Raw genomic sequence first — 19462 nt, forward strand, 5'->3', positions numbered from 1 at the left:
ACTTTCAATTGAAAGTGAAAATCTAGTATTCAATGGTCGAAAGTAAATTCTCAGAATTCCAAGAGAACGTATGCGCTTTCCTTTGGATGCCCGTCAGTAGATTTTGAAATAACGAAAGTAAATAAATGAGAGACAGTGATAACGGATAATAATATTTTATTAAAACCTCAGAGACGAGGTCATGGATACTCGAGAACCACGTGTAATAAAGAATAATCATTAATCCTAGTAATATCATATATACAATTAAAGTAAAGGAGTCCCTGCTGAAGAAGTCGCACGTGGCCCAGAAACTTGTAAAATCAAATATTTTTGGTTTCTTATCGGTTTTCCACTTTCTGACATTTTACAATTTTGTTCTTCTCATTCCATTATTCTTTCTGAAAGTCTGTGGAACACTCTGGCGTCTCCCCAGTAACCTCTGATTACATCATTAATTACTATACGTAATCAAAATCACGTAGTTCTTTCCAAATATTGTTTAGACTCTATGGATCCGTAACTATGTGTATAGCGACCACTGTATGAGGCCCTTGACCATGCTCCGGCCCTATTCGAATAGCTGTTACATGCAATAAGAGAATTCATTCCGTTGGGCCTGTCAATTGGGACCCCCTGTGCCCGGACACCCAACGGAAGACTGGTACTGTTGTTCCTAATGCTGCAACTCAATGAAGCCCTTATATCTTCGTGACTGCCAACTTCTGTATATGGCTTTGGGCCACTATTGCAACAGGTCAAGAATAATGTGGCTACGATACCCTGAAAAAAGAAGTTTAATCCATTAATAATATTTTTCTAGAAATGCCGACGATTTATGAAGACTCCAAACCACTAAATCAATTGTACTAACCACGATGAGATGCAAGAGTACTATGAACATGGATGCGTTTCTAAACCCAATAGTATCCAAGAGAATACCTGCTATGCTGGGCCCAATAAAGGCTCCCAGTGCAAAAGTACTAGTCCACAGACCGCTGATGAGTCCATATGTTTCTAAATTATTTGGAAATCCGTAGGATCTGCGAGGTATAATATATGTGTTAATAGTATGGCGCCCAAATAATGGCAACTTGTTATACAGCAGTGTTATAAGTCCCATCGACAGGCTTACATGGAAATTCTTAAAGCATCTGTAAAACTTGCTACTAGTTGGGCTGACATGCCTAAGCCATGTATGACAAGGCCCAAAATTGTCAGCCAAATTATGGTTGTTCCTGGGATGAAAGGTGCTGGACCCACTAAGCAGAATCCTACCATTACCAAGACGCATCCAATGACTGTTGCTACCTAAGCATTTATATGGCAAGTATTATTTAATGTATTGTGGTTGTTAATAACAATGAAAATGATTTACCTTCGGTTTCGAATATTTATCGCAGAGCCAACCCCAGGCTGGTGCTGTGATGGCGTACGTGCCACCGTTTATAATGAACATAAGGCCCAAAACTACTGGACTCAGGTTGAATTGACGTAGATGAGGCTCCAGTGTCGCCTGGAGGAAACCGATACTCATGCTTGTTACAATTATGGAGGCTGCTGCCACCATTACGCCAGGAATCCTTAAGACCTTCATGAAACCTGGGAGGAGGGATCGGATGAGACTTTGTAAGATTTCTTGAAAATACCTAAGCACTCGTTTGGTATTAAGTGTATTGAATTTTTATATAGTTTTTATACCACCAGAGTCTTGAGTATCTTGCTCGTCATTGTCATGAGTTGGTAGGACAAAAGCTGTCATGACAGCTGCCAAGAACAGGGCTGATCCCAACACAGCAAAAGGTGTTGTGTAGCCACCAACCTGGATTTATATAAATATTAATCCAATGATTTTTACAGATTAATGAAACCATGAGTCACCCGAACCTGCGCGTCGTTTACTAGATTAGAGATTACCTGATAAAGGGCCCCACCAACTGTAGGTCCGACTATAAGTCCAAGACCGAAGAATGTCTCCAGACTTGCAAAAGTCGTTGCGACGTTATCTGGAAATTCTTTGGCGATGATGGCGAAGCTCGCTGTGAGAAACGCAGCATTACCAAGAGCCTCGACGATCCTGATGACGAAGCTGAGGATGATGAAAGGATAATGACCTTCGACCTTATCCAGAAGGCCAAAGAAAATGGCGCAAGTGCCGGTTGTTAGAATTCCGCCGTTGAAGAGAAGCTTTGGCCCTAAGCGGTTGAGCTGTTAAATTGAAATCTTAAGTTTCCTCTAAGAAAATAAAAGAAGCAATGGCAATCGGAAAATTATGAAGTCATTGTAAAGACAAAAATCCTAGTGACAATGCTTCCTGACAGAATCCCCAGAGACAATTAATTTATTGTCAATCATACATAAGGATCATTTGAACGATCATCAGACCCAAAATTGAACTCACGTGCTGCCCATAAATGGGACTTATGATGAAGACTACGAATTCGAATATACCAAAGACCAATCCATATTCAGTAGCGGAGGCGCCTTTTTTCTCAGCCTGGGAAATAGAAAAATTCATTCCATTAAAGTATATGCTTATTGGCAAATTGATCGACGCACATTCTCATTCTTAATCCGAATTATGATTAACTGGTCTCGCAGATAAATTCTGATAAACTCTGGATTCTAGATTTGGCATAAGACGTATTAAAACAGAATCATCATCCCAGTATCTATGGACCAATTTAAATTTCTTCAATAAATATTCAAACTTCGCTCAACATTAATTACTCCCGTCTGATGCAATTTTGCAATTAATTAATCAGAAACTGAAATACGTTATGATCCGAGTGAATCGGAGTAACAAGCAGAGGCGCCATCTTGACCCTACGACCTTAATAACATTAACTAGCTATGACAAGAGTTTACTATAACTGATAAGGACCATTAACGTACGTCTTACGTAGTGTCTCGAGTCTTAAATTACTCAATTTACATCCTAGGTAGTAGTTACGTTCATCTGAAATATCTTGAACCTAGTCTAGAATTAATGACTCCGAATGAAAAATTCTAAAAGAACTCCAGTAAGAGATCCTATGAGAATACTAAAGAAAATAAAATCCAAGGTAAATCACCATTATTTCCGAGTTTATACAATTCCGATACATAAACCAGTGATTAATGTTGATTAGAATAAATTCTCAATTGGTCTTACCTCATGAGGATAAAACGGAGCCTGTAGGGAGACACAGATTGCATTGGCAAAGTCAGCAATGCTTATCACTATTAACGTCAGCCACTGCCTCTTTGTGAACTGTCTAACCATTTTCTTAATTTTTCTTAGCCCAACACCTCAAGATGTTCCTTCCTGATGGTTCTCTGTTCGGGTCGAATTAAGTCGCGTCGAGAGTTCACGAGATGCCTGACATGGGACGCTACAGGGATCTCGCGAACGACTGATTGGAAGATTGTCACGTCTTAGCTTTTGGTAAATACTAAATGGTATAGCGTTACTCTGTTCAATGTCTGTATATTGCTGTTTCCTTTAAGGTTGAACGCGTTTTCGGGTCAGAGGTCGTTAGATATGTCCCGCCACGGTTCTGATTCATTATCACAACATTATATACACAGTCCAGACTCTGGGATTCTACTGACACGCGCCATAATGCTGAAACAACCTGTAGATGCTGCTGCTGGGAAGTATCACTTTTCATGGTATAGCATGCTCTTTCGATAACGTATATTTTATTTACTGTTGGCTGAACAAATACTATTGTATTTATATACACTTGGATACGTTACTGTTACATAGAGATATATCATCCAAAACTATACAATTAGTATTGCCAAGGTGAGACCTATTTATTAATTGAATTGTTGTTACAAAGAGTTTCTTCATTTTGTTGTTTTATTCGTTATTTACAAACAAGTTACTTTAGGTACAAAATACAAATAGAAAAGCTGCGAATTATGGTCCATCCAAACCGTGCAATTTGGAACAGACAGGGACGAGAATGTGGATGACCATATTTTTATTTTGGAAAACATGAATATTCCAAAAGTCACTGGGATCACGGTCAGGCACCTTTCGTACGAGTTTATCTCTTCTCAGAAGAAAATTTAATTGAAATTTTGGTAAAAAAGATGTTGTCACACTTAGTCATCATGCAACCAAACCTTCATGGGCACTTTGGTAAATGCAGTGTTCAGGAAACCCTGAAAATGCTTGGCGATGCTTGCACTGGCGGCTGGTCTCATCTCTTCGATAATTTCTTTGGCGTTTTGATTCAAAAATTGATTCATTGCCTGACCAATGACGTTGTTCCCATTGAGTTGGTCCACTACACGAAATCGAGCACGGCCCAGACTGAAGTCAATCAGCAAACGTTCGATTCTCATGTAACGGACACCGTCTCGTATTTCTTGAATACCCTGAACCCTGGCAATGGCTGCCACGTCGCCTGTAAAATAAAAGGATAAGGTTTTCATTGAAAACTGAATATCCAGATGATGTCTACTGATCGATACTCACCAAAATGGGCCCAGAAGTCACCCTGACTCTGGATTGGAAACAGAAGCACGTTCCCAGCTACTTCATATTGACCCTGCAGTTCAATGTTTGGAATGGTAAGATGAAGATCCAATCTCAACGTAGGTATATCCACTCTGACTTTTCCAACTGAATAATTTCCAGGTCCCACGGCTGTGATGTTAGAAAAGAGTGCACTGACCCTTACTGCACCTTGTCCATTCTCCATACCCAGTTGAGGAATATTCAAGGGTTCGATTGGCGGCAACTCCAATTCCGGAATACCTGGAGTAAATTTATAAGATGGATGATCATTGATCAGCTAATCTTTCAAGAATTGGTACAAGTACCTTTCACCAAATAAGGGCGCAGATGATTGAACGTCTTTTGTATACAGCTGTCAATCCTTTCATCCGATCTGCGGCATGGTAGAATATATTCAGCTGTAAAGTAAAGAAGAAAAACACCATAAATCGGCATAATAATTACATACATAAACTCAAGAAGAAGCAAAACGAAATTATTTAGGGTGTTGTACTGGCACGTATTATCATACAGGCCAAGAAATTTAGTCTGTAGAAAAATTTGAACTAGAAAATCATTGTGGAAATAACCCAGAGACCTGTTTGCAGGACGCGACAGAATGAACCATCGACATAAATAATTGCAAATGGTAACACGTATTGTCAGTAATAACGGGTCTCGAATTTCAATGTGATCACGGTAATGGACTTAGTCATGAAGATAAGGATGAGAATCTGGATAGATATATTTACTAGAAGATAATACGAATCTACTGTCCAATGCATGAGCGGCAATTGTTCATTATGTAATGACAGAAAATTCCAAAAAGGAAAATCGTCCAGATAAAGCTTCCAGATAAAGACTGCGCAATGCGCATTAGCAGAAGAAGGAATTTCTGTAACAACCAGACACGCGATGCACAGTATTTTCTGAACTGTCTTCCTGTTTACTGTATTATTGCGCAATGACTCTCACTTCCGGTCCAGAGGAGTAGGACCCTTTTAGAAAGAGCTTTAACTTCCTTTTGGACTGATTATATACAATGGATATTTAGTTTCTGGTCCGACCGTGTGGCGCTGATGTATTTATGTGAAATACGTCATCATGGCACTAAAAGCAACGACGAGTTACGCTCTCGTTACACAGGCAACTTCTAACGAGATACTTGCACTTTCACTCCCGCCGCTTGAGAAAAGCATTGTACGGGGACTCGAGTCCCAACTTTCTCCAGCCAATCCTGCCTCCGTCGTTATGCAATCTCTGACATAACCTTCGCCACGCCATCGGAGTACGTTACGACATGTTTGCTATTATATGTATCCAAGAACCTGCCCTCCTCTGCGTCCACATTGGGATTTACCCGTATCTTCTTAACTATAATGGCAATAAATCCAATGTTGGGCCTTGCGAATTAATGAACGCCATAAGAAAAGTATAGTTAAGTCACAACTTGGAATACGAAACTATTAAAAATTTACATTATGAATTTCATAGCATCATTTGTATGGTATTTTGACCTTTTCTTTCTGAATCTTAATTTTGTGTCTGCTTGTAAAACTTTTTCATTGTAACTAAGCAAAAAGAGAAAGGACGAATTCTGTTGAATGGTTTTAATCTGGTTGTAGGTTTACTTTAATATTTTAATTCTACAAGTTCCTTACGCGTCACAAAGTCAGGCTCGTTTGCTCCTAGATTTTCTGCAAGGGTTGTTAGAGTTGTTGTCTCCGAAGGTGATGTATCCTCAGCTATGAGATCCTGTCCAAGGGCTCCTAGCAAGAGGATGCCGAAGGATAGAATTTTGAGAAGGAACATCCTCAATGGTATTTCACAATCCAGTATATTAAAAAGTATCAAAACAATGTCCCCTTTAATAGTTTCACAATTTCATTTCGTTGCACAAGAGTATAAATTTATTAAACAATTATTTGTTTCTCATTCGGTAAAATAATATTATATATTTATTTTTTTTAGGATCAACGTCCACCTGGATCCTCCTTGGTTTATCTGCAATTTCTTGATGACGGGAACAAAGCTTATCACAGTGACCCGAACGTAGGATACTCCTAAGGCATCATTCACACCTAATGAACTAAAGAGACAAACACGCGCTGCTTTGTGATAAACTAAAGACGGGGCCCCGTTCATATTCTGTCTTATATGCGAAAACCCCTACTACTCTCAAGACGTCTAGACCCGCTCCTTTAAGAAACAACGCCGCCGTCTCTTTCTTCGTCGAGAAGTCCCACGGATTGAGGCCCTAAAGATCCAAGTGAGGGAAAAGTTACATTTTTACAACTCACTCCCCCAGGTAAATCCCCTTCTCCGTATTACAACTACGTATTTGAGTCTCATTAAATTTCTACCCTTCCCTCAGAATTACGTATATGCGTCGTTCTCCGTCCAGCACAATGAATAAACATTCTTATGGATTAGGCGAATCCTGAAAAATCAAGAGTCTTAGAATGTCACGCATTCCGGCATCCTTATACATTCATTCAAATGTAAATGCCGTGCCGATTATGCTTCGCTACATTGTACGCAGAGAGAATGTTCTGTGAATGATTTAGAACAACCATAACGAAGGACATGTTAGGTTAAAGAAGAGAAATTAAATATAAGGGAACAGGTGGAAGAAAGAAGAAAAAAAAGAATACAAGAAAATGGAAACGTTAGCGTACAGCCGATACAACGACCTCGTGGCTATGTCAAAGTTATACCCAACCAAGGTATATGACTTTTTTGATTTCCTAACTCTCCAGTCTGACCTCACTTATTTTGTCGCCATTTTGAAAGAACAAACCACACGAAAAGTACCAGAAACAAATCGGACTACCAGTAAATATCAATATGCAGTCAATACAAATCTTAAAACGCCATTGTCGTTCATACAAGCGGCCTGCAAAATGTACCTAAACAAATATTCTTCCAATTCAACATTGGATAACATCCAATTATTAAATAATAACACAGAAAACGATATTCCACCATCTTTCGACTTAGTCTTAATCTAAATTATAAAATCTTCACCGACAGAGATGCTGCTGCGGATACCAGCTTTTAATTCAGACGCAGAACAACAAGCGTCCATTCAAAAATCCAATCGAATGACACGATGACTTTCTCAGTTGGGTCCAACTGGGCATTTACATTACGTAATTGGTGAGGCGCATTCGCAAAGATATTCAACGGTCCTCATTTAACCGACCAGTCTCCCGTGGCCCAATTTATCTCTAATCTTTTACACTGTTTGGAGAAATCTGCGTGGTTCGTCGTACACTGTTACTCAACGACTGTATAAAAGGTGTCCTTTTAGTCACAGTTGAGGAACGACATAAACGTAAAGGTCTTTACGTCTTTCTGTATGGCGTATTATAAAATCTTGGTCTCTTAAGCTATCATGAGTCATGTCAATACTTTTAATTTTTTTTATACTCAATATATATATATATGTACGCACACGTACATCACAAAGATACTCTGCTCGTATAGTACTTAATTATTTATACTTCTAGTCTTATGGTATGAATACATATTCGAAACACGATTCTGTCCTAGAAATTATGATTATTATTATTATCAACAGTAGACTAGTCATTTCCTGAATTCTTCCTAGTAGTACACAATGCTTCCAAGTGTTACGAAAGTCTTGTTAAAAATTGCGACGTAGAAGTAGGTACTTACTATTGTCAAATAATAACCTATGACTCTGTTATAAAATGTCTGCTTTAAATTGCCCAAGTTATGGAGTTATTACGTATGTACTTGTATGGAGTCTGCCGTCACTTACTTGTCAATGAAAGTCTGGACGGTAGAAGACTTTTGAAACTTTCAAAATTCCCGCTCAATGACTGCATGTATTCCGTAGGAAAGAGCTATGTAAATTATTTGTTTCCAGACTTGCGATTTCGTAAAGAACAAACAAAGCCTCCGTGTACGTGTTGTGTTCGACGTGTTTTCTATACGAGAATCTGGACTATTAGGTACAAGGACACTGTTGCCATTTATGAGCGACTAGCGTAAGAAAATTTCGAATTCGCATGGATTTGCAATATATGCTAATGCACGAATGAGCTGGTAAATTGTGAAAAGTGAGAATATATTGTGTGATGTGTAATTAACGTCGGGACGCCTGAAAGGATGTAACCCGTCATTCAGTAGGGTCGAGACATACCAGTGCCATCAGGGGTTTATGATATGAAATATTAGATTGCCTATTTATAAATTAAATTTTGTATCTCTTTGAGACATCGACTTTTATTCCTATTAACTGATAGTCTTACATGTTTCTTTTACTTATTCCGGTAATAATGTTTCTAGTGGATACTTGGAGTAAATCTTGTTCGAGAAGTTCTTGAAGAGTTCAGCAACCGTATCCTCCAGAGCTGGTTTTATCTCAGCTGCCACAGTCTTCCAGTTGTCGTTCAAGAAGAGATTCATGGCGTCGGCGAGCGTCTCGTCGCCGTTGAATAAATTCTCCAACTGGACGCTGGCATGACCAACGTCAAAGTCCACGTAGAAATCGGTCACCCTGGAGTGTGTCTTCCCAGTCTTCCGATCCTGGTAATGCTCGTTCTGGGTCGTCACGACGGCGTCTATGTCTGTGTAATTACCATAAGCGAGGCCCTTACCGGTTATTGGTAACATTAATATCTTTCCCTCCATTGTGTAATTTGACGTCATCTCCAGACGCGGGACGTATAACTTTAATCTTACACGATCCTTGTCCAGGTCGATCCTAGGATGATTATCATCATTGTAATTACATTTGAATTTTATCTTTTATCAATGTTTACAGATGATTTACATACTTGACGCTTTTCAGCACGAAATCTGTGGCGCCACGTACTCTGATGTTGGTGTAAGTTGAACTGATGGAAACCGGACCTGCTGCTTGTTTGATCTCGACTTGAGGTACGTGCAAGGGTTCACATGGTGGAATATGAAGGGATGGAATGCCAACCTTGAGATGTGGCTTCAAGGACTCCACGCTGTGCTTTATGCACTCGTTCAGGTTGGGATCATTGCGATGACATATTTTAAGAAAGCTTGCTACGTATGAACAGTAATTTTATCATATTTCAATTTTAGATTCGATTATTTATATAGGATGTGTACACTTACGGATATCCGATGTTGATCTCGATCTACTGACCAGGAACAGGACCAGGACTGGCACAAGCTTCATGGCTGTCATTGTACTGAGGAGTTGCTCAAAAAAAAATGTATTCACTGATCATTCCTCAGGCTGAAAATGCGCTGACGTTGAACGCAATGCGCTGACTTAGCTATTTATTGACTGCCAGCTGGGCCTGATTGACGTTACTGCCTTTTGCATGAATATGGTTACTGGGTCTCATTGGCTGTCTACTACGCAATCTGTTAAAACATTGCTGGATTCTTGAGAACCGCCATTTCTTTTACTTCGTAATAAGATTGTGATACAATCGTTATTATAAACAATTGTTCCGTCATTTACAATGTGATACCAATTGAATAATGATCCAGATAGTATCAATGTACTGTATCAATTGAAATTAGTTACTTGCATGGAGGTCCTGTATGATTAAGATACTGGATTTTTTAAATTCATAATTTATGGAATTATCGGCAAGGTCGGTCGAAGACCTTGCCCCCCATAAAGGATATAAAAATACCTGACTAATGTCAGATGAACCAGTTAGTCAGGCTGCTGTGGTCCATGGCCCAGATTTGCGCCCTTCCAGCATCTCCTATAAAAACCTCCCGGACGCATCGTTCTCTTGCATTCAGTTCAGTTGCATCGGTGTGCAAGAAATATTGTTCTTCATAGGATTGAGAAAAAAAAAAGCTTTTTTGAAATGATCTTTAGCCAAGATCTTGTTGTTCACTTTGTTTGTATTTTGGTTTGAAAAGTGCTTCATTGTTTGTTCTATGTGCTCAGTGATTTTCTGTTTTTTAGTGGTATTCATAGTGACGGCACTGTCACTTATGTTAGTATATAAGCCGTTTCACATTTGGCAGGTCAACACCATTGAGTGAGGATTGACAGAAAATTATTTTGAAGATCTTAAGGATATCCTGGAGCCATGAAGATCCTACTGATCTTAGCTTTGACTTCCTTGGCAAGGTGTTCCTTATTGGAAATGTCTCAAGTACTCTGGACCAAACTGCTGGCTGGTGGAATCACAAAGTTTGGTACCCTGGACCCTTTGAGGGTTCCTGTGATTAAAGTCGACCAATCAGAGGGTGATACAAGATACAGGATTGTTCTGAGAAATTTGGAAGTCAAGGGATTCAATGAATCTGTTCTTGAATCTGTTCATATAGCTCGGGGACGTCTCAAATCGAATCTAAGTGATTTTGAGGCTGGATATGTTAGCTACAACGAATTGAAGGATCTGGATTCGATTAGATACAGATTCCATACACTTGTTAAAGAGCCTAAGAACGCTACTGGTCCAGGAAGATACATTGATAGAGGTACTCAGCTTGTAGCAAGTAATGAGTCATTGAGCAAAGTTCAAGAGCAAGAAAAAGAAGAATCCAAGAATATTGAGAAGGAAGATGAAAATTTGGATGTTGTGCAAAATTCACAAAGTCACCACAGTACTGCTAGAGATCCTAATGCTGTTAAGATACAAAAAATTCTTAGTACTTTAAAATCTCAGGAGGATAGTGCAGCTTCTGATAAATCTGTATCTTCTGGTAATTTACAAAATTCACCTGCAAATGTTCATGTAGTTTACGCTCAAAGTGTGAAGGTTAATTCTAAAAATACCGAAGTGAAGGATTTGTTGAAGGAAAATTCTCATGAAAATTCTCAAGGTGTTTTGATAGAATGTTCAGGAAGTTGTAACAAGAAGCAAAATCCTTCAAGAGGACAAGAACGATACCAATCACAAATTTTTGAGGATACCGCTGGTAAAAGTAATTTTGATGAACGCGTAGAAGACGTTGATGTGTCAGCTTCGGAAAGTTTGGAATCAAAAGAGAAATTATTGAGAAAATATGAAAGTTCAGTGTCTAATAATACATTCCTAAGAGGAGGGCGACGTTATCAGGCTGCGATAAATAAAAATCAATTTAATGTCTCAACTGATAATCCATCATCAACAATTCCACTGGAAAAACGTCCAGGATATGTGGACATAATTTATGCCGACAGGAACGACCAGAAGGTGAAGCATTTTGGAAATCTAAAAATAGACTCTGACCAGAATATTGAAGTATACAGCCTGGACGATATCATTAAGGTATGTAAAACCTAAATGAATAATATTGATTCATTTTAATTACGATAATTAATCAATAAAAAATTGTTATCAAGGTCTTGCGAGAGAACAGAAGATACATCATTCACAATTTCACCGAAGGAGAATCTTTGCTCAAGAGAAACAACTTGCAAAGGATCGCACAGGAATCTGACAGAATAAAGGACCTTATCAGATACGCGAAGAATTACCAGGAAAAAGACGGCTATTACGAAGAGGGTATGCGATTAATTTATCACTACGGCGGCGTAAATATAAATAGTAAGAAAATCGAGGATTCAGAGAACGAAAAATCAAATGAAGCCAGAAGAAGAAAAAGGGATCAGACCCAGAACGAATCCGAGGAGGTAAACAGAAAGATTAGGACTGTCCAGAAAGTATTATCCTAAATTATTAATTAAATTTCAATGTCCCAGGATGACGTGATGCACGTGATACTAAAGATCCACGTACCACTGCTTCATGTAAAAGCCGGTTACGTTCTCACCGGTAAGGTCGGCGAGGAACTTCTGCGGGGTAATGGTCTACTTGATGGAAACTTTAGTAAGTCTTACTGATAAGAAAATGAATAATTAATTTCATAGAAAAAAACTATTGTAATTTTTATTAAAAAATACTTCACTTTCCACAGCCGACCTAACCGGCGACTTCACCCTGGAATTGAAGAGGATCGAAGATACTAGTGAAATGATAGTAAGAGCAGCTCGTGCAAGACTGACTTCAAGAAGCAGACAGATTCATCTGGATGGTATGGATGATAAAGGACCAGTGAAGTCAATCTTGGTTCACGGTAAGTGAATACGTCGCGTCATTGCGCATTCACAGGAAACCATACCAGGTGGTCGTTCAGGAAAAGCGACAAATTCCATCGATGAAAGTTTGTACGAGAGTTTCTGCCAAGCTGGTGGTTTTAATAAATATAAATTTTATCTGTGTTTCATACGGACTAGTATACACAGCGCCATCTTGGTTGAATCGATGCAAAGAGCACGTTACGTAAAGTCATCAGATGATTACGTGCTGCAGAGTAATGAAGTACTTAAATATTCCTAGTGACTCCATGTTCAAAACAGTTCAAAGCATCTTTGATCTACGCTTGATCATTCATCGTGATCCAGATCTGTCAGTCTCTGTGATCTTGTTTGGAATCACTCAATTGTTTTTACAATGATCTTAATTAAATGGAACTTACCTCTTCACCTGGAACCTGTTATAATCAACGGAAAACTACAAGCTCACCGGTAAACTCTGTCACTACAGTAACTTTCTTTTACAGGTTTAATGGCTGCCGAAGCAGTAGCCGCCATGTTGGCTGACGACTTGGCTAGTAAAGCTTTAAGTGAAAAAATGGCTGATTCAATGATTTACAAGATGTATAAGACACTGCCTATTGAGTGACAATAAGTCTGGTTTTTATATACTGTAATAATTAAGGTCTTTATTTATATATTTATAAATAGCACCTATTACACTGTACACAGGTAGTCTACACAATTATATACTATAATTATTGTTTATTAATACTCCCTCCTTTATTGAGTATACAGCTAAAATTTATCTGTCAATTTAGACAGCTGTCATACTTTCCCACAGCTTCGTACCTCGTTTCAGTACCAACTGCCAAAGTTCTCCGGATGACTCAGACGTTTGGCTCTGACATACCTTATACTTATTTTATGAGGAAACTTTTCTAATTAAAAATAATTCCTATCGACGTATCGATGCAACGGCTTGATTAGCATCGCGACAAAGGCCGGCTGGATAATCCACGTTATTATCAACATCCCATCTATACTCGTAATTCCCGGAAGGAGGAGATTCTAACGTCCATCCGGAATGAATTAACGAGAAGACGTCTGGCATGAAGGATTTGTCAATAATTGAGTAGGGGTACCAGGGAGTTACGGCCCTGACTGAGTTAAAAGGGGGCATTCTACCGTGATAAATTCACCTAGTGCTTGTAAGAGTGGGGTACAACCGGAGAAAGTGCATGTAGTTTATAAATACCGGCATACTGGGGCCATCGTACGCATTTTCAATATCGCCACTGACAACATTACAATTAGTTCACTAAACGTAAAACAACAATACACATAGTCCAGTGTGTACAAAGTAAAAGAAACGTGGATAAAACGGCAAGCATGAATACTCTGATCGGTTTCCTGATACTTGCTTCCTGGACGAGGATCGCCTTATCGGAGTTGCGTGAGTATAAACGGTTTCTAAAAAATTGAATAATAAATAATTAACAGTTGTCAATGTCCATTTCTTGTACCATTTTATAATTACAATATGTCGTTGTAATAATTAATATTAATATCATCAGTGTTTTTATATTCTCTACTTTATTTACCTCAACAATTACTATGTCAGTTTAATGATTCCAGCTGTTGCTGGGGCATTTTATTTTATTCTATTGCATAGATATGTAGTTGGTAGTAACGCAGGCACGTATCATACAGGTGAATTTAACGAAGGAATGGCCGTTGACCGAACCAGCCAATTCACTTTCTCAGTTGGCGCACTTTCGATTTTAAGTCTGGCATTGCTGCCAAACAAAAACGATATAGACGGCCGCGAGATTCTTATACCTTGTTACACTTTTACTCGTGTATATAGAAAGAAGCAGCTTTGGCTTTGTGAGAAACTAGCTAAATTTTTCCACGGTTGCCATTTCTTGTAATTACCGTTACGACGACAGTGTGAAACTACCGTGGGTCTTACTGTCGAAAGTGTTTATATAGTGGTCTCTTAGGAAATGAAATAAATGTATACTAGGAACGAGTTTTTGACTAATTAGTCATCCTAACAAAATAAGTCATTAACATTCCGAAAGTACAGAGTACATCTTTTTATTTATACATGATGTAAAGGATTGGTGAAAATACATTTTATAAAATGTTAATAGCCAAAAGACGAAGGCTGATGTGGCAATACTTTTTTTATTTTATTAGCACCTGGTGTCACAGCCTGTCCAACTACTAAGGATCTTGTTCAGTACAACAAATGCATAATGAAACAACTGGAAGCCATTACTCCTTTTTTGGCCAAGGGTATACCGACTCTTAAACTTCCTGCTTTGGATCCTTTGCTACTTCCATCTTTGACCGTGGACAGAAATCTTGAAGCTTTGAAAATCAAGGCTAACATGACTCAGATTCGTGTTTATGGTGCTACCAACTTCCTTGTGGATGAGCTCAAGGCCAATCCTGAAGATCTCACAGTCACCATTAGAGTTCAGCTACCTTATATACATGTAAAGGGCGATTATGATGTTCAGGGACGACTTTTGCTCCTGCCACTCAATGGAGTTGGCAGTTTCAAAGGAAATTTCAGTGAGAAAAGATACATACTATATATATATATATATATACTTTGATAATTGAAAATAAGAATTTTTTGACCAGTTCAATTCCATTGTTTCAGCTAACACACAAGCTCAAGTGAATGCCAAAGGCAAGGAGGTGGCAGATAAAAATGGTATACAGAGAATACAAATTGATCAGCTCACTACAAAAATTCGTGTTGGCGATGGTAACATTAAATTGAGAGCACAACCAAGTCATGCTTTGGCAGGTAAACAAAAAGAAAACAAAGATAAAAGCACTGATTACTTAAAAATTGTATATGTAACAATCGTTCTTGCTTTCATAAAGCCGACGCTGCTGCCACCTTCTTCAATTCAAATCCAAGAATCGTCCTGGACATAGCAAGTCCCATAATCGAAGACACAGCAGCTACCATAAGCAGAGCTTTGGCAGCACGTGCACTTGGTGTCTTGAAGAAAGAAGAGCTGATTCCCTAGTCATTAGTTTTCAAGAAAAAGGAAATCTTGTAAATTAATTAGTAAAATAGTATCAATGGTAGAACCAAAACGAGACTGCGCCTGAACGACGTTGAATGGGCAAATAAAGATTCGCTTTTTTTTTTAATTCTAACAAACTCAAACTATAATTAATATTAGAAACATTTAATTTATCATGATTGACGGATTTATTGTGTTTTTATTACACTGGGAATAATTCGTCATACGTAAATGATCTTGTGATCTTGTTAGCGACGTCAGTGAAGAGATCAGCCAATGAGGATTCGAGGACTGGTCTCAGTTCCTCAACGAATAATGCACTGTTTGCATTCAGTACCTGATTGCTGGCAGCACCTGAAGCAAGTTAATAATTATCAAGAGCTGCTGATTATATTAACTAAGGAAAGAGGAAAAAACTTTGACAATTTTTAATACGAGGACGATAGCCATGTAAATCTTATATCAGCCAATGAGAACAATGACCCAAGAACCTAGACCCAAATGGCTATTACGTGCTCGTCAATTCGTGATGGGAATCTCTAACGAATCCATCTTCCTTGAGCTCTTTCCCATTTCGGAAATCTAGCTGTACAGAGACGTAACCACTTTAATTCTGCAAACATACCGACTGCTTCTCCATATACACAACTCTAACAATCTCCATCAAATTCACCAAGAGTTTCCATTACTTACCAAGAATTGGATCACCACCAAATAAATTATTCAGATAGACACTGGCTGTGCCAATTTTAATAGCCAACTTCATACGTTCAAAATCCAGGTACTCTCCATTATTCCTATAAACCTTTTTTGCTGTCAAGATAACATCCGAGTCGTAACCAGCTGCAAGAATTTTATATACACATTGTTAACTAAAGTATCCAACTGATTCAGAATACCAACTTCAAGACTTACTGAAGTTCCCTGTTAGATCGCCGTTTCCAGAAAGTCTGAGAAGAAGGACTCTGGCGTCTATTTGATACTTTCCACGAAAGCTAAGTCTGTCAAAGCTCACTTTGAATGTGAACAAAATGTCGTCAACGTTGACCTTCAGATCACGTACCTTAAAGGTCGAAGGTCCAGCTACCTGGAGGATTCATACCCAGAAGTAATTAGTAAAAAAATATCAAATCAAGTATAATCAATACGTTTGTATCTCATAATATGTAATACAGGAAATTCTATTTCCCAGGTTTACCTTGATGTCTGTGAGATTAACATCCAGTCTAGCTCCTGACGGCCCTCTGAGTAATCTGACCTGGTCAAGGTACAAAGGTTCAATTGGCGGCGCGCCAAGTTCAGGGATTCCTTCAGCAAGTTTTCCTCTTAACGATTCAATGGAATTAGCAACGCATATATCTATATCTGGATCTGTCCTCTTGCACGGCTTGATATAAGGAGCTGCGAATGGATCAAGGTTCTTGATTCAATAAAAAAGGATCCATGCAGTATGTTAAGGACGAATAGATCATGTTAGGCATCATTTACATATCCACAGTACGATAAATTATTCATTGTGTATACGTTGTTATATGTTTGCGTCCAGGAAATTATTCTGTTTTTCACAAAAGCTACTTTCCTTAAGTTGCGCGTTGTTTTCCGCAAGTTTCCTTCTTCTTTCTCTCTTAGTTTATTTTATTTCTATTTTATTCCTCCGATAAATGCATTTTGTGACCGATGTCTTTACGTCGTGCGAAATAAGGACAATGGATGTACTCACGTAACGCGCCAAGAATAGTTCTCGCGAGCGCCGCCGCGAGGCTGGAAAAAAAAAGAAGAAAAGAAGACGTGAAAGGATATTAAAGAAAAAAGGATAGATAAGAGGGACAAGAAATTCATGATACGCTCAGTTTTCAATTATACCAAATAACGGCCGAGTATTCCTAATAAAATCTGAAACTTTTCCACTGCGCAGCGTCGCTATGTCAACTTTGGATATTGCCCGACATCTTATTGCTCTTTATTTGTTTTCAACAAATGTTCTCCTTTTAATAAATCATTAATATTCTCCAGTGTGATCAAGGAGTATCATCTTTTGCTTACGTGAAAGAACATACAGAAAAAAAAACTAATTTACACGTTCGTACGTTTAACATTTGATTCCAATTTTTTTTTCAATTACATTATCTTCACGCAATGACTATTTTCTTTAAGCATTATAAACTATTATCGATATTTTTTTCTTCTCTCCCAATAGCAATATCTGCGCAACTTGATACAAGCTAACAAACACGCTTGTTATTATTCATCGTTGGGAGAACATGCGAAATTCAAGAGAATTATATAATTTCGTGCGTCATGGAAACCATGCCATAAGTTGAAAAAAAGCAGTTTAAAATGAAAAACATAAGAACTCTACTCTAAGGATACTTTTATATATCAGTGTATGTAAAAAACAAGAAACCACGTTAAAATTTCAAATAATTCTACGAACTCGTGTTGTATCAAACGAATCCCACGATATCAAGATATCTTATCAGCATAGATTCTAATTAATATTAACAAAAATAACAATCGTACCACGCACGCACCAGTAGAGCTGACATGCTGTCTATCCCGAGACGAAGTTGAACTCAGAATGTATTGAAGTTGTTGAAGTCGATAGAGGGGCCTGAACTCTGCAGTGTTAAATAAAAGAAATCAATGAAAGTCGAATAAAAGGAGACTCCCTAGAGAGAAAGAGAAAGAGAACCAAAAGATAAAAACTCCATGGGATAATGATTGCACCAAGCTAAAGTACACGGGTTGAATTATTGCAGTAGGGTATTACATTCGGCCGCTGTAGATTACCTCGTGCTACTTGGTCCCGATTGGTTCAGGTGCAAGTTGCACTCCAGCTAAGATCTGGAGAACGTACGTGGTCCAGTCTAGCATATATATATATATATATATATACATACATACATTTTCATTAAACTTTTCCAGATATCCCACTGCTGGATTAATTCAAGTTCCTTTCCCTCTCTCTCTCTCTCTCCCACGTTCCTCTCTTCAGTCTCTTTTATTGACAAATAATTTATTCGCCATTGGATTCCAGATTTACTCTCACTTTTTAATCATCTTCCAACTCAAATGGGATGCTGTGACTCCTCTCAGATCTCCTTGCATAGAATTTCCTTTATCACACGAGTAAGAAATTGCTAATAAGAAAATTAACTCAAACGTAAGAAGTAGAGTGACTTAACAATAAGCATAACTTAAATACTGTCTCACATTTATGCAAATCAAATCTGCCATACAGTAGCTTGTACCAATTATAAAGAATCAATCAATGTAGCAACCCGTATGACTGTTTTATTCCACTTGTAAAGTTCACACGTCGACCTTCGGGGATTTTGCAATTTTTTTCCTTCGTTCTGTAAGTGCCCACGTGACATATGTACATCACTTATTTTCTTATACGTATACGTAACGGCACGAGATCATTAGCTTGTTATTAATTGTATTACTATATTCCAAGATGCAGAATGCTCAAGCAGACTGCAGCACGTGCATCTATGTCTGTATTCTAATGCATTAAATGTATAAATATGTGTGTGGTTGTTTCACGATGGTAATGTGATCCCTGTCGTAAGCCCAGCCGCATTTTCCGCGTGAAATCTGGCTCAGCAACGTATCCAGATATAAGTATATGTCAGGAACCAGGTGAACTGCTGCCAATCAAGTATAGGTTGACCAGATCCAAAGGGTAATTGGTAAAAGGCACTAGGTGTTGGTATATTCTAGAAAAGCGTTGATTTGTAATAAAAGATAATAACGAATGTATTAATTATTGAATAGTACGATCCGGTCCTTCATGGAGGTCTCAAAAATAAAGGAAGTTGTTTACCAAAGAATCATATATTCCTTGATCATGATTAGCTGATACCTATATAGAAAATGACAGTGTAGTGTCAGCATATGGTGGAGGGGGCTGGAATATCCATTCGATAGGCA

The 19462-nt window shown here is 38.3% G+C and overlaps 5 protein-coding genes and 3 long non-coding RNA genes across 8 annotated transcripts; 4 read left to right on the forward strand and 4 right to left on the reverse strand.

Moving 5' to 3' along the window:
• Nucleotides 1-139: 139 nt before the first annotated feature.
• Nucleotides 140-3472, reverse strand: LOC107272342 (MFS-type transporter SLC18B1). The gene is made up of 8 exons (XM_015749413.2): nt 3134-3472; nt 2381-2476; nt 1897-2187; nt 1681-1801; nt 1358-1581; nt 1115-1290; nt 854-1022; nt 140-762 (listed from the first exon to the last, which is right to left on the reverse strand). Exons 1-8 carry the CDS (start codon nt 3242-3244, stop codon nt 457-459), a joined length of 1494 nt encoding a protein of 497 aa, XP_015604899.1. The 5' UTR covers nt 3245-3472; the 3' UTR covers nt 140-456.
• LOC107272358 lies at nt 1478-1980 on the forward strand. The gene is made up of 3 exons (XR_001538914.2): nt 1478-1608; nt 1687-1782; nt 1840-1980. It is a non-coding gene; the product is annotated as an uncharacterized LOC107272358 (long non-coding RNA).
• A 336-nt stretch (nt 3473-3808) lies between the features above and the next one.
• Nucleotides 3809-6637, reverse strand: LOC107272344 (protein takeout). Its single transcript, XM_015749416.1, has 4 exons — nt 6133-6637; nt 4798-4890; nt 4451-4732; nt 3809-4379 (listed from the first exon to the last, which is right to left on the reverse strand). The coding sequence occupies exons 1-4, from the start codon at nt 6281-6283 to the stop codon at nt 4075-4077; spliced, it is 831 nt and encodes a 276-aa protein (XP_015604902.1). The 5' UTR covers nt 6284-6637; the 3' UTR covers nt 3809-4074.
• On the forward strand, nt 6638-8209 carry LOC107272360. Its single transcript, XR_001538916.2, has 3 exons — nt 6638-6779; nt 6846-7197; nt 7505-8209. It is a non-coding gene; the product is annotated as an uncharacterized LOC107272360 (long non-coding RNA).
• A 538-nt stretch (nt 8210-8747) lies between these two features.
• On the reverse strand, nt 8748-19420 carry LOC107272305. The gene is made up of 10 exons (XM_015749330.2): nt 18047-19420; nt 17247-17287; nt 16725-16927; nt 16442-16613; nt 16220-16369; nt 15733-15880; nt 15665-15669; nt 9593-9700; nt 9280-9520; nt 8748-9206 (listed from the first exon to the last, which is right to left on the reverse strand). The coding sequence occupies exons 1-10, from the start codon at nt 18070-18072 to the stop codon at nt 8765-8767; spliced, it is 1536 nt and encodes a 511-aa protein (XP_015604816.1). The 5' UTR covers nt 18073-19420; the 3' UTR covers nt 8748-8764.
• On the forward strand, nt 9669-13154 carry LOC107272341. The gene is made up of 5 exons (XM_015749412.2): nt 9669-11703; nt 11778-12068; nt 12138-12264; nt 12353-12511; nt 12998-13154. Exons 1-5 carry the CDS (start codon nt 10537-10539, stop codon nt 13117-13119), a joined length of 1866 nt encoding a protein of 621 aa, XP_015604898.1. The 5' UTR covers nt 9669-10536; the 3' UTR covers nt 13120-13154.
• LOC112495039 lies at nt 10655-14275 on the reverse strand. Its single transcript, XR_003061169.1, has 3 exons — nt 14075-14275; nt 12914-13943; nt 10655-10669 (listed from the first exon to the last, which is right to left on the reverse strand). It is a non-coding gene; the product is annotated as an uncharacterized LOC112495039 (long non-coding RNA).
• LOC107272347 (circadian clock-controlled protein) lies at nt 13721-15659 on the forward strand. Its single transcript, XM_015749419.2, has 4 exons — nt 13721-13926; nt 14676-15056; nt 15148-15297; nt 15378-15659. Exons 1-4 carry the CDS (start codon nt 13863-13865, stop codon nt 15524-15526), a joined length of 744 nt encoding a protein of 247 aa, XP_015604905.1. The 5' UTR covers nt 13721-13862; the 3' UTR covers nt 15527-15659.
• Nucleotides 19421-19462: the final 42 nt, after the last annotated feature.

Source organism: Cephus cinctus, unplaced genomic scaffold (assembly GCF_000341935.2).
Source record: "Cephus cinctus unplaced genomic scaffold, Ccin1 Ccin1_scaffold1163, whole genome shotgun sequence".
NCBI lineage: Eukaryota > Metazoa > Arthropoda > Insecta > Hymenoptera > Cephidae > Cephus > Cephus cinctus.